The sequence below is a fragment of the Pygoscelis adeliae genome, unplaced genomic scaffold, assembly GCF_000699105.1.
Source record: "Pygoscelis adeliae isolate BGI_AS28 unplaced genomic scaffold, ASM69910v1 Scaffold24, whole genome shotgun sequence".
Lineage (NCBI taxonomy): Eukaryota > Metazoa > Chordata > Aves > Sphenisciformes > Spheniscidae > Pygoscelis > Pygoscelis adeliae.
This window is the reverse complement of record NW_008824806.1, coordinates 2,433,929-2,449,752: the sequence shown is the minus strand read 5'-3', so window position 1 is coordinate 2,449,752 and position 15,824 is coordinate 2,433,929. Positions and strand designations below refer to the sequence as shown.

The 15,824-nt window shown below is 36.5% G+C and overlaps 1 protein-coding gene across 1 annotated transcript in view; it reads right to left on the bottom strand.

Moving 5' to 3' along the window:
* GPR125 (G protein-coupled receptor 125) overlaps window positions 1-15,824 on the bottom strand; it is a 67,512-nt gene that overhangs the window by 47,355 nt on the left and 4,333 nt on the right. The window contains exons 2-3 of the mRNA XM_009324112.1: window positions 4,110-4,248; window positions 3,094-3,165 (exon numbers count right to left, since the gene is read on the bottom strand). Of these exons, the coding sequence (XP_009322387.1) occupies window positions 3,094-3,165; window positions 4,110-4,248 (211 nt within the window). The remainder of the gene's footprint in view (window positions 1-3,093; window positions 3,166-4,109; window positions 4,249-15,824) is intronic.

The following is a 15,824-nucleotide window of genomic DNA, read 5'->3' as shown; positions in this document are numbered from 1 at the left end:
TACCTGCCTATCTCTTCCTCCTCTCTCCCTCATGTACAATGAAAAATAGTACTTTATAAATGCATAAAGTAATCTTCCTTATCCTTGAACAAATCAACAAGCAGCATTAGCTAGCTTCTAGATGGAAGACAGCAGTTTGCTTCCAAGCTGCTGGACTTTGAATAATGCTACATAAAGTCAAGTATCTACTAGATGAACAATTATCTGTCACAAATTAGCTGTGCAAGAAGTTACTTCAACATTTAAACTGCAGGAAATTCATAGCACAACATAGCATTAACAGAGTCAGTGGAGATTAAAATATTTAACATCTTTTTGTACAGACATTTTAATTACCATTTATCGCGGTAAAAATCTTTGACCTGCTTACTGTTGTTTTTCTATTATTTGCATGAATTTTTTCCTATAAGAGTAGATGTAGGCATAGGATATTCATTTTCCACTATAATTAACAAATATTTTACCCTCCAGTAAAACAAAACTCTTATTTTGGTAATCTTATCACCCTGTTTACAAAATAATGCATTACCAAATTCTACATTTTCATAAAGATATGTGCACAAAACTTACAAACAGATTTGAAATTCCTACTTGGGGCCAGCATTTTTAATGTACTTCCCCATAGTTTTGGGGCATACAAGCAACAAATAAAACAATCTCTCCCTTTCAATAGTAACAGTGAAGAATTGTCAGATGGGGATGAGGTCAAGAGATAACATGTTAGAGCAAAATGATAACCTAAAGGGCAACAATTTGCCAGCTGTAGATACCACATGCCCAAGTTTATCTGAAGAACTGAAAAAATAACAGAAACAATTTAAAAAAATGTAAATTTTCATTAAGATGTCCAAGAACTAAACAGTAGAAAACAAGTGTAGTGTGTTAACAGATGAATTACCAAGTTGTGAATCTGTATTTCAGGATTGAAAATATTGATTAAAATGCAATTAAAAACAATTATTATGCAGGTACATGTTCCTGACATTAGTTTATTTTTTTTTAAAAGGCTTTGTTTAAATATAACCATACACCTAAACTCTATCCAAAAACCATTAAGGAGAAACAGCAAAAACATTTGCTATGAAGTATAACATTACAAGGAATGAACAAACAAGCATTAAATGCATACAGAATCTCCCCTGGTAAGCAGTAATGTTAAGTGACAATGCTACTGTCTGAATTAACTATTTAAATGCTTATTGAATTTATTTATTTTATCTCCGTTTCATCTCTTAAATTAAAAGTGGGGAAAAGATCATATCTACTAAGAAAGAAAACACTCATAAGGAAACAAGGGGGAGTATGAGTAGTAAGAAAAAATAAAAATAAGCAAGAAACTGTCAAAAAAGTACAATTTTAAAGGCATGCAAGTTACCACAGTGAGCATTAAGGAATATAATTTGAAACTGCTGAATATAATGTTACTGTTTAAAATAGTTACCATGGCTTTCAACTTTTTTTTCCTTTTACTATTGACTATTCATTTAGGTTTGAAAAATTATTTTAATTACAAGAGCAGCTTCTGTCCAAGGTCACAAGAGCATTTAAAGCAAAGTTTACTTTTAGTGTGGTTAAATAGATATTTTTTTTTAAAATAAGTCTTGCACACACAAATGTCGTTAATGACTAGTGTATCATACTAGTTATCCCTTCCTTTATGATGAAGACACCTGACCATTAACAATAATTTGTTGATGTATTAACTCATACACCAGTGCACATAAAGTATGTTACCTTGTTCAGATGAGACCACTATACCATCTAAAATACTGCTACCCCAGATCACTTTAAATGCTTAAAACATGATGCCTTACTGCTTTCTTTTCCTTTTCAGGAAAGAAGGTATTAAAATAACCTAAAAAATCCTTATAAATGACAGGAGTTAAACAGAAGAAAGCTGGGTTCTTACAATTTTAAAGAAAATTAAGAACTGGATTCATAGAGCAAATGTAAATGATCATCTCAAACTAATTAGAGTTTCAAGTATTTCCTGTCTGAAAATTGTAACGAGTTACAACAAATAACAACTGTCAGCAGATGCCTTTATTACCTAGAGCAAGGATGCCAAAATAATGTGTAAAGATCCAGAATGCCATCACTGCTGATAACCTTGCTTCTTTGGCACAATGGCTTATTTCTACAATAAAGCTCATCTGCCAGTGCAGAAGACAAATCTTTCTTTTGACATGTGGGGGATGGTGGAAGTGTTTGAATTTATTTAGGCCAGGCTGACCGGGATTGCAACCTTCAAGTTTTAGAGGAAGAATAAAATACTTTTAATCCCCTGAAGCCAAGAGTCCTTTGGAATTCTTCCTAGATGTTGCGAGATGATTATGAAACTGGCTACTTTCCCAGTCAAATGGCCTAGAAAAATCCTTATCTCTAAAGTTTCTGCTTGCTCCCAGGTAGATCAACCTGCCAATCCTGACCTTCTACCAGCTGGAAAAAAGCTGACTGTAACAGAAGCTACAATGCTTCTCCTTATCCCATAGGTGATACATCATCTGAAAGGGAGAATGAAGACAGGAAGCAAAAGGTGTCAAAGAAGTTACTCCCATCAGATTCACTCCTGGTTTTCCCCCCCCATACATTCAAGTATACACTGAAGTTGTAAAGTAAGCAGCAAAAATGTTAAAATAAGTGTCAACAACAAACTTAAAATGCATCTAGCCTCTTTTAGAGGCTCTAATACCTCTGCTTCCCCTACAAATATACTTTACAATTGTTTGATAAAGGACTTGACACTTCATAAGAAAAAAATTAAAGAAATAATTTTCTTTACAACATAAGTTTTACAGAAGTTTTCATATTACGAGACCAACAACAACAAAGCAAATGCAGTCATCATGGCATTCCAGTGAACTTCCCACTGAAACTGCCCTAATCGCACCCACAGGTGAGATTATCCCTTTATGCTGTTACATGACATTCATATTCATGAAGAGAATGCTTAACTATGCTTAACTACATTAACTCTTCAATCACAGAAAGTACATCAAAATAAAGTAACAACACAGCTCTTAAATAAGACATTTTGTTCTCAGAATTACTAATGAAACAGAAACAGAACGTAGCTTTTTAAGGAGTGCTTACAATCTTTCAAGAAGGTTTAATCCAGAGAAGGAACCATTCTTCAACTCTGTTATTTTGTTGTTACTCAGAATCCTGTAAATAAAAATGGACAAGAACAATATATTATAAATTTGGTAACAAAATTATTTGCTGCAGCTTACACTTCTGGTGTAAATATTTTTAACAGCCTTTATATCAAACTACAATGCCTAGCTCATTGTCTGAGGTGTATGTAACAGCACTGCTTAATATTATGAAGGAAAAAAAGAAAGAGGATTTTCTGTTATGTGCCCTAAGTACCATGCAAGCTTACGTAATTAACATATGAAAGAAAGTACACCCATATAGGATTATCATAATAAACCACCAGAATTGGCGTAATAGAAAATGAAGTATTAATCAACCAATCTACACATTCAACATTCTGTTCTTCCATACCCATTTTAGTTTCAAAACCACACAACATATTGCCTGTTTCCCATTTCCACTGCTGCCACCCTCAGCCACTCACACACGCTCACTTCTCCCACGTTGTGCCACCTTTCCCAGCCATCCTTCACACATTCATCCTTCTCCTCAAGGCAATCTTTAAGACATCTGCAAATAAGCTCAGCAAGCACTCCTTTATTTCTATCTATCCTTCCTTCTCTTAAAGGACCACACAACCGCAAGTTCCCTCTTCCACACGAATAACTGGATCAGGCCCGTCTAGCCAAGTACCTTATTCTCCAATCACAGCCATCTGCAAATTATCAAATTAGGGATCCCTTGGATAGCTGGATGCTTCCTTACTTAGAAGGACCTGCTTTCTACACAGCTACATATTTCTGTCACAAAAAAGCCGATTTTCCTTTGCAATCATGTAAAATTTTGGCATCCGCAACACACTGCAAAAGGTTTCGCAGTACAAAGCTCCGTTCTATAAAGAATGCCTCAGCTCATTCATTCTGAACACAGTTCCTGCTAGCTTCATTTGATGCTCCCCACTTCTTACACTGAAACAAGCAGTAATCAATCCCTACCTACCCTCCTTTTACCACGTGTAATTATGTAGAAACCTAGACGGTCTCTTGCCAGATGGAAGATTCATATTGTCGTGTGAAGAATAATTAAGTAAGTCATTTTGCGCCACCTTAATTTCTGAGCTCTTTCCAGCTTTACTACATTCAAAAAATTCTGCAATAAGACCACCAGAACTGAAATAGTATTCTACACACAGACAACTCGCAAATCTACACAGTGGGATAATGATGTTCTGTTTTGTTTCCTACTATTTTCCTAGCAATTCCTAACATCTGATCTGCCTTTACCACTTGTACTAAGAATTGAAGATTTCTGATCAGCTCAGTGCCCATCATCTTCTATATGAAGACAGAATTGTTGTCATCCCCAATACAATTTTCATTTTTCTACAGTGTGCTGCTTCTGCCATTTGATTGCCCAATTACTAGTTTCATAACTTCTTCCAAAATTCTTTACTTTACCCTCATCCTTATTATATCAAGCAACTCACCAAACTCTGTCAACCCCCTACTCACACTGTTTTACAGGTCATTAAGAAATACATTGTGTGTTACAGGTCTCTAAGACTCCACTCCACTAAGAAGGCTAACCATTTACTTCCACGTCCACTTCTTATCCTTCAGCAAGTTAGCTGTTTGTACAATCATCTTCCATTTTAGGCTGACATACTATTTCATCAAATGCCTGTGGTGAGGGACTGAGAGATACCTTTTGGAAAAGCATCTATGTCTCATTATATCAATCGGATCATCCTTGTAAATATTTTGCTGATTCTGAAGAACTCCAAAGGTTTGTGGGGAAGAGCTTCCCATTACAGGAGATGTAAATTTTCTGAAGTACATCTCTCTCTTTATCCAGGTATCCAATATATTTATTAGAAATTCTACTGATTTGTTCAACACAAACATCAGACTTGGAACCATGTAGCTCCCCTAAACTCCTCATGCACTTTTAAAAATCAGCATTTGCCATCCCTCCAGTCCTCAAAAGTCAAGTTCATTCTAAGCAAGACTGCAGACACTCATCATTTGACTTTTTCATCCCTGAGCTCTTCTAAAAGCTCTCCAGTGCACACCGTCTTGTCCTGGAAATTTATTCACTCTGTCAGTTTGTTCCACAACTTCTGCTACAGTCCCTTCAATTTCAGACAGGTCCTCTATCAAATGCATCCTGCAGATGCAACATGTCCATGCACTTCTTCACTTACAGCAATTATATCTTCAGGCTGGATAACTACTTCCGCACTTAGAACTGCCACTAGGAGGTTTCCTTCCAGTCTACTACATCTTTCAGATATCTTTTACAATAGACATAAACCAAACACACACACATGCACCCCTCTTTCCCCCACTGCGTAAAATTTATTATCTAATGACAAGGATTAGTACTTCAAAACACATCATGAATAAGATAAAACTAAAATACAGAAATACCAATCTATGAAAACAGCATAATTTTGACACAACCACATATTACGCTAAGTAGTTTTCTTCTCCAGGTTTCTCAAAGATTGCCTCAAGCCTCTGTGGTTTAGACAAACACAGGGCAGGCAATTTTTTGTCTCAAAAAAGCTCTGGCTTTGAGTCAATATCTCTCAATCTCACATACAAAGAATCGAGACAACTGAAAAAATATTTGAAAATCTTTCCACTTCCAGTCTGACAGACGGAAGGTTTGAAAATTCTTGAAGTTAAGATTAAATCATTCAACCCAGGTAACAATTCTGATGCTAAAAGGAGAAGACCCCATTCCTTCTCCTCCCCCTACAGTCATACCATGTATTTCTGCAGCTCATCTCAAGTCACCCCTGGTACCCACTGCTCCACAAGCAATGAACATTAAACTACACATTTACCCAAGGCATCTTCTAAGAGATTAATTTATGTCAACCGCAAAAGTGTGATCAACATGGTACGCAACACAGTCAGCTAACCCCAGGTGAAGACTGATCACGGGAATGGTGGAAAGGATGAGAAAAAAAAATACTTAAAAGTATACTGAGAATTTGCTGTTTTATGTGCCTATAATGCCTGTAACATCCACTAGAGTGTCAGCTAAGAAAATTTGCTCTTGTGAAAATACAGTTCTAGAGTCAGAAACATTAAGCTACCTTACAGGAAGAAGGAAAATTGCCCCTTGGCTGCAGCTGCGATAACCTAGATGACCAAACAAATGAAACACAGAGAGTATTCTTTAAAAACAGATGTACAAATCAAGGAAGCCCGGGTACTCTTCAGAAATCTACATGTATTTCAAGGAATCTTTGCATCAAGGAAGGCCCAACATGTAACAGAAAACCAGAATACACATTTGCAAGACTGCAAGTTTGGTAAATAGAATAATAATAATCATCATCTACAACTTGGAATGCCTGCAAAACTAGTAAAATTTAACTGAAGCATTAAAAATCACACATCCTGAAGTCTTTGAAACTACTTTCACTTCTACTCAAAGAGAAAAATGTTTCAACCTAAATAGTAAGTACAATTTGTAGAAATGGTAGGTACAGGATTCATTCTGCAAACCAAATCTATTCAGAGCAAAATACACCTTTATTTCAACATTATTCCTGGTTTCAGAAACATATGTGGGAAGAAAAATAATAATATATAAAGACAAGAATGAAGGAGCTTATAAAAAAACTCATTAATAGTTAATGCAAACTGAACAGAAGGCATAACAGCAGCCGTGAAAAAAAAAAAAAACCACAAAACCCACAGACCAATTTCAGACTTATGGATAAAATAAGAAGAAAAAACCATGAGGTTCAGAAAACATCCAAGTCAATGCAAGCAAGCAAACTACAATGTTTGGTAGCACAGAAATAATTTGTATTTTAGTTACAATTGACTTCATCTTAAGATGATTTACTGATTTTACCTGTACTTTTTCCAGAATAAGGAGCTATTCAAAATGGAGCAGAAACCACTTCAAAAGTAGCTATAACTGAAATTAATTTAAACTATATAAGAATTACAGTTCTGTAAAATAAAAATTAGTTTTCTGACATTGTCTATAAAATAATAGACCTAAAGTAGAAGCCTTTGAATATCTGTGCACTAGGTAAATTCCTCTCTGGAGTGTGATGTACAAATTATAGTCAGCCTGATTTAGTATTTTCTCTGCAGAGGCTATTAGTTGCTCAACCATAAAGGTTTAGTACAATAAATGATAGATTTTACAACAATCCATATAACCTAAGACATTTCATCACACTTAAAAATGTTTTAAGTATAATCTTTAAAAAAAATGCAGTTTAAAACTTGCTATTAATATATTTAGTCTATACATTATTTGAAGTGTTAAGGGATGTGGCATAAGAAGACAAAACACGATAAAGCATTCACCTCAAAGTAGATGTTTTATAGTCACTTTCACAATTTCTGTGCATTAATCTACAGTGAAATGATGGACTATTATGTACCACTTAGACACAGAAAATTATTTGTGATCAATAATAATTCTAAGTTACTAGTTTAAGACCATAATTTTTCCTAAGAGGCAAGTAATTCTGAAAATACGCAAACTTTTCCATCATTAAGAAGTTTAAAGGGAAAATGGTGGAGAGCTACAGATCTCCACTCATCCCCATCTTGTTCAACTCTTCTTTAACAAGTGACTTTGCAACATAAATTATGTACCTGGAGATTTCATGAAGGGGTTTCCACAGCCCAATGTCATTGTTGCTCCATACGTCTTACAAGCTCCAGATCACTTTTTTTTTTTTCTCTTTTAAATGATCAACAATACCTGCTTGGAACAAATGCATTTTGCTTGTCCAGTCCTTACATAACACAAAATAAAATGTGGAACTGCTGTATGCAAACACACTCGCAGCCATGGGAATTAACACTAAAAACTTGGAAGAAAAAGACAGCTGAAAAGTAGGTTCTAGAAAGCATTATGGACAACATCTCAAGTCACCTTAAAGCAACACATTTCCCTGTCCTTTGACAGAGCAGAATGGTTGTAGACACAAAGAGGTGATTGGACACAACACACCTCAAGAAAAAAAAAATACCACCACCACCACCCCACCCCCCATCCCCAAAAAAGAAGAACCATCCCAGCTTTTCACCTATTCCAAGAACATTGCTGAAATGTTCCTTTGTTGAATATAGCTTGGATCTGAAAGCCCTGTTTCCATTTTGCTCCATAAAGTGGCAAAAGAATTTGGCAAAAATCTGCAAAGAAACTCAACTCTGGCTCTAACTTATTGGCGAGACCTTTAGCAATAGATGCCCAGTTGCTAGCATGCAAAACATAACTATGCAAAACATAACTATGCAGTCAAACCCAAAGTCTGTCCTTTGTACTACAAAGAGTTTTAGCAACAGATATTAAAGGTGAGGTAATCATCCTTTTCTTTTTGATACAGCAGGAACAAAAAAAGAAAAAAAAACCAAGGCTTGGTTTGTTTTTACCATTAGAATAAGGTGATAAGCACTAAGTGAAAAAAGTTTTGTTCTATAAAACAATTTTGGCTTGTCAGCTATAAAACAACCATCACTAAGACAACAGTCAACTAGACAGGAATTAAGAATGCATCTCCAAACTTCACAAATGAATCTTTTCATAGGATACTATTAAAATACACACAGATCCATTAACGCTATTACAAAACAGTCAAAATGGCCTCCAAGAAGCCTGTACGAAGATTGGGAGACAGTGTAACTTTTAGCTGAATGCTGAAGTAGCTTCCAGAACACTTTTTAAGAGACTCAAATAGAGAGCCAGGAAATAGAAAATAAATCAGATCATTTCATGATGATGGCTGTATACTCTAAGGACTGGGAAAGCGGCCACCAGCAAAAATTGGACTAAAATAACCATCTGTACATCCAAGAAAAATGCTTTCTGCTGAAAGTCATGAACATGCAAAAAGAAATGCATTTTTCAAAGTTTATCTTGTAGAAGCTGTGATTTAACAAGGATATAAACCCAATATTTTTCAACAGTTAGTATTTTGCCTTCTAGTGAGTTACTGGTGTCAAAGGAAAAGAAACGTAAGTAATGGACTGAGCAGAACATGAACAGTACTTGCTTAAAAGTAACCCTGAAATGAAAACACTCCACAAGCTATGTACAGAGAAAGAATTATGAATCTTTCCAAAGCCCCTAACAAAAGGAGACAGTATTTTCCAATTTAACAAAAATATTATAATTGAGGAAGCTAGCAATGAAACATTTGCAAAATAGAAGTTTGGAACAGATAAAAGATTTCCTGTGCTATTTCATTATTATGCACATTAAACAATATTAAGATTGTAAACTAAAACACCCAGAAGTAATGAAGTTACAGAATTAAAACTGTGTCTATTTATATCGCTCCATTTTTAACTGGGAATGTGCTAACTTTATGTGATGTAATGATGGACTTCTTTTTTTCCTACATAATCCCTGCATCATTCAAGCAACAATGCTCACTTTGTGCACTGCTATTCAAGATATTTTCTTCTTGATATTCAGTCTGTGGCCACATGCTTTATTTATTGCCTTTCTTTAAGGACAAACCGTTCTTTAAGGACAGAAATTCTTTATTTCTAGTGAAATACAGTGCCAATCACTGGAGTACCCCAGTGAATTTTCTACGTAAAAGTACTAAATAAAAATAATCTTAGAAAAAGGACAGAACTGAGGGGCAAAACAGAACGCAAGAATGAGTAGCAATGTTGCTGAAAATGATACTACTATCAAAAGAAATTCTTGTGAAATTATGACCTTACCAACCAAACCTCTCTTTCTAGTATTTATCCCAGGTTGGAAAGCCTACCTAAGAGAAAATTAAGAGGACACGGCAACATCCAATTTCTTCCAACACTAACTCTGAGCTGCCGTTTCTAAAGCTAACCAAAAGCACTGGTAACCTAACCCTTGTGACCATTACATTCTGGGAAGCTTCCTCCAAGTTCTCTCTCCCCACTCCTTTTCTTATCTGTAGCATCTGCATTAAAGATGTGATGATCGACTTTTTCTGTAGTAACCCTCCTGTCTTACTCTGCTCCATTCTGCTTCCTCTTGAGTTTCCCACTTCTTATCCACCAGATGTACACTTTTTAGGATTCTCACTGACTTGCAGTTTAGTGCAAGTTTACCCTAGCCCTGCAACCTCCATACATACAAGACAGTAACTCGCCTCACAGGAAATACTGCACACACACACATACCTAGCCAGACTCTCCTAACTTAAGCTGTTACAGCCAATACATTCTATGCGTCCTATCACAGTACCATTAATTATAGCATATGCTGTCATGCCTAGTCTCACATGTATTTACATTTCCTATCAGGTAAATGTGCTCTCTAGAAAGTGCTTTGTCTAGACACATCAGCAAGCACTTCCTGTCAACTGCTGGCACACGAAGATACATTTTCACAAAAATTTATACCCTTATCCTACATAAGTCAACAGTTTTTGGATAGTTTAGCTCCCTGAACTGACTAGGCATGGAGCCAGACAAATGCTAGCACAGCAGCAAAGGGGGCGGGAGGGGGAACCCAAACACCCACTCAACAAGAGTCTGGGAGGTGAAGGTACAAACACACCAGCTCCAGTTCAGGCTAGTTTTACAGGCAGCTGGATGTGGATGTAACTTTCTGCACTCAGAAGGGGAGATCTCCTTTCCCCTGCCCTTGCTCCTGATAGTCCCTGTGTCAGAAGCAGGAAGCGGGGGTGGAAAGGGACCTCCCTCCTCCAGCACAGAGCTGTAAGTTCAGCTCACTGCAACCCACGGAAACTATAATGAGCCCATCAACACACAATTTTGAGAATTGGTTTAAATTCCTGTTAACACCAGAGGCTCTTAAACTAAAACAACAGTTCGAGGTATTAGAATCAGTTGTTTGGGATGTCTTAACAGGATGCTTTTAGAAATCTGAGCATAACTTGCAAACTCTGCCTGATACTAACTGTCAAGGTAAAACCTGTTCTGTAACAACATGGGCTAACTAATAATGAGTTCTTGTATCTGACAGAAATAAGCCTTTATGTTCATCTCCTCAGATGGAAATGGCACATCATGTGGACAATACCAGAAAAGTTTTCCCAGACTGTGTTATACCACTACCATTTCCTTATATGATCCATCTTCTCCTACTGGCATCCAGTCACTAATCCTGCCTTTACTGATTTAGTGGGTAGCTGCTGAATTTCCAAGAATTCTTGCCCATCTCTCACTAAGCCAGTTACACTCACCCTTCAGCACCTTATCTGGTCTGCCTTCATTCCCTCTGAAGTCCTTCTGACTTCCCCCCATCTCCATAACCAACACATCCATTCAAAGAAACCCTCCCTCCCATCTCAACTCCTCCCCAACTCCCAGTAGTAGTTTCTGCCTCATAATCCAATCTCCCTGCCTTTCTTCACTCTGTATCTAGACCCTAACTTCCCTCCCTCTACCTCAAAGCATCTTTTTTTCCCTAGATTGAACTGACCTAGCAGAGGACACAGATTGTAGTCTTAGACAAAGCACCTGAACACGGCACAGCCACCTACAGCTGTAATGCTGGAGACTTTTCTGGATGAATCCTAGAACACACTGTCCAGTGCAGACAGGAAGTGTGGAATTAAGCTGCCTATTTCTTAAACATCTTTAATCAATCTGCATTTATTATGTTTGGTTTGTTTGGGGTTTTTTTCCCTAAAAAAGCTCTTAGTTGGTCTGCCTTGCCAAAAAGGTCAAGTTCCTACTCCAAAAGTGACAGCTCTGCAGCCCTGCCAAAACTGGCTGACTGGCTTGGATCACACACACCACCAAAGCAACTGCGCTACTTTGGGACCTAGCAGCTCTGCACTGCAGTGCATGGCATCCCATTCCCTCTAAGGCAGCTTGGAGATCTGTGGGACAGTACTGTACTGCACCACTGGACATGCCCTGTGTCATTACCCAAGGAGGAGTCACAACACAGTAACGCACATGAACAGTAATTAACGGATATGTTCTGTCCCACTGTAGCACTCTAAAGGCAGCAAGACATTGCAGTTTCCACTGCTAAACAGCCAAACAGTGAAATCCAAAGGTGAAGATAATACTCTCATCTCTTTACTCTGTTAAAGACTAAAGATATTTAATAGATTAATTAATATTTAAAATTCATTATCTCACTGCAGAAAGCAAAACTCACAAAACATACTTTAGTTATCTTCTCTGAAGTTCTTAAATTTAAAACAATTTATTACTACTAATGAAAAGAAATGCTCAAGTGTTTTTAACCTTCATGGATTAACTACTGGTACAAAGAAAGCGTTTAAACTGTATAGATTCAAAAACTATAGAGACTATTATGGTGAACATAAAGACTAAATAAGGCAGCAATGACAAATCCATGAACCTGCAACGTATCTGGCCCATGCAAAGTAAGTATGGGAACCATTAAATTCTGAAAAAAATCTCATCTTGCAGCTCCATACTTGTTTTAAATTACAAAAATAACTTCCAAAACATGAACAAACTGCAAGCAAAAAAGGAATGAGACACATGTAGTTATTCCTTCTTCATCACTACAGCACAAATTCTAGTTCTATTTCTTTAACTCTCGGCATTAACTTTTAAATTTTAGTATTTTGCAGTTTTGCCAAACTGAAACAAAAAACAGGAGTACTACTGATCAATAAAAAGACAACAATAAAAGAAAAAAGTATTAGTCCTGAAGATGACAATCTCTCTTCCTGAGGCTAGATACAGCATAACACATTGAACATTTAATACTCACTGAAGGGCTAATGGGATGGCATCATAAAGGACATGGCATTGCTTGTATGGATATCCTTATGGGAATAAAGGTATTGAGCAACTCTACATTAATATTGTGGCTCGGAGAATTAAAAAAATTAATTTGTCCTCATTACAAAAATTTAAATTTGCTCTCCAGAGTTTTGCAGAACTTACCTCTGTCCTCCCTTATTTTTAACTCAGCAGTAATCAATACATAGCTCTTATTCAAAATCTGAACCCCAGACTTGTAACAACTGCCTACAATTGTATCTATGGTACAGAAGCCATATTTCCAATTACTTCAGATATTTACTCAAAAATACAATAATCTCATTGTGAAAGGCACCTAAAACAATTTAAAAATGCTTATATAGAAGAATAATCTTTAAAAAAAAAAATCAGTATGCATTGATACAATCATTATTGCATGAAGACTATTACCAATTACAACCCACCATGTATGTTAAAGCCATTACTGCAACACTAAAAGAAACAGGAGGACACTATTCAAACTTGACTGGGTATCCCAGTGGATATGTATTAAGAACGTAACATGATGTCTTCCGAAGTTAAATAATTATTTAGGTAGAACAAAATACTGCAATTTAGAAGAAAACGCTGTTCAAATTGTGACCTCAGAATTTTCCTGCAATACTCAAATGTACACAATCATAAAAGAATACTGTATGTATTCGATATTCTATAGTAATAACCCCACAATAATGAATCAGTGTTGGTAGAGGGCATACAGCAAAGCATGAATCTGATTTTGAATGTGGATTGCTATCTTCTCAACAAGGTAAAAGACGTACACAAAATCTGATAGATGTATACTGAATAGGTCTATTAAAATATAGGCCTAACAGAAATGAAACATCACTAATGATTTTTAGGAGTGGGATGCCACTGGTGAAAATGCATGCACAACTACCTGCAAATTACTAAATTGTGGATACGACAATTCTCAAGTACTCTCTCTGTACTACCATGTGTTCATGAGAAAAATATATTTTGCATAGTCCATGTATCCACTAACCGAAGAAAATTTTAAGATAAGTTTTAATGGGAGTTATTAGCCCTTTGTGTCTTCAAAAAATGTTATCACTGCCCAAGTTATTAGTACCGAGCACTTACAACAGTCTAAAATAGACTATTTTAACAAAAAAGGGATTAGCTGTCAAAAGTACCTTCAAGTTAATAATGGAAATGTACTTTAAAAGAAGCAGCAAACTTCCACAGAAGACGTTTACTATGCCTATACCTCCCATTTGTCAATGTTTTGGTAAAGGACACTTTTTTCCAAACACCTAATAGAGAAAGGCCCAACTAAGTAAAACAAAGGAAATGAACACAGTTTAGCAAAGCATCAGATCATGCCTGAAGAAAAGAATATTAAAAATCATAAATGTAAGTCACTACATAATATCTACTTGCTTTATTTTTAAAAACTGAAGAGTCCTTTTTCTGTAAGAAGGGAAAAATTACTCATGTAATTACACATAATTCATGTAATTACAATGTAATCACACATTGTGATACAAGTGACTCCTTGCAATATGAGTGACCTTTTGCTTTGAAACTTTTGGAATTTAGGAATTTGTGTTACAAATGGAAAGGCTGCGTAGGTATCTGGAAGGCCAAATAAGTATGCCTTTCAGCTGTTTAATGGATGTAGTTCAACATGATTATACTTAGGAGCTGGACAAAAACACTGACATTTTAAGATGTTTCTCAACAGCAACCCAGTTAAGCATATCTTTGAACAGTTCTGAACATAAATCCAGGCTAATGCTCTGGTTTGTAAATTCTAACACTTCTAAGTGCAAACACTGATACTCCTATGTTTCTATCAGGTTATGTGGGTAAGCGAAGTTGTTCGCGGACCAGTAAGGCTGCTGATTCAGAAACACAATTCTTTACTGAATACATATGCTTTTCCTCTGTTTATTTAGATTCCTATTCCTATAGAATGACCTATGTGTAACAGGTAACTAAAATTCTTAACAAATAACAAGGGTTACAACTTCATGGGCTTGTCTTCAGTGGGATTACACATTCTCTTCCAAAGAACAAAGTAATGGCTAATATCCAACAAGTTATGACATCATCATTTGAGCTTGCATCAAAGACACACAACAGCGATGGATATCTTATCTCAGAATTCTATTACAAGAGTATAGTGCATTCCTTACTTAAATGTGAATCATGGCAACAGCTTCAGTATCTACTGAAATACAGAGCACGTCAGACAAAGCACCAAGTTACATTCATGCAGTTATGTTATCTTCACACCAAAAGCATCTCATCTAGCTGGTTAAACTACAAAGGTCAAAGCCATCTCTGCTGTTCATGTAGATACACCCTTCATTTCCATCCCAATCAGTTTTTATTATATAAGGCTACAAAAAATTCCCTTCCTTAGCTACAACTAAACTTGAATTCACCTTGGAATTTGACCTAACTGCTCAGTAAAGCACCAGCTATTTCTACCTGGATTCTGAAGGAATCTCAATTTACAGTACTGCCAGAAATCCTAAACATTACTTATTCTCCCATGGACATCTCTCTGTACTTTAATACTCTTCTTGCAGTGTTTGCTTTCTTTCCTCAATCATGAAACAAACTTATTTTGTCTCTTATGAACTGAAATCAAGTTAGGATATTTTTTCTGAATTGTAACTAAAGATTCTAAATAATACTGACCTAAATTCTAGGACAATAAAATATTCAGTGGCAAACAAAGGCCAAGGCATTTCATAAATTAAGTGACCCTGCTGTAAGGGACAAGGCCCAAGTGACTGTGCTGTAAGCACAGACAATGCCCTAGAGAAATCCCCAGAAGCCAGCCACGGGGAGGGGCCCGGTGTCACTCTCCTTGACTGACTAATGGCTCAACCACTCCTGGAGCTGGGGTCAGAGAAGGTTCCAGAAACCTTGGGCTGGAGCCAATAAGTAGGGGCGCACATGAGCCTCCTCGGGGCGCTCTCCACACCGACACCCCCCGTTGGCAGGTCC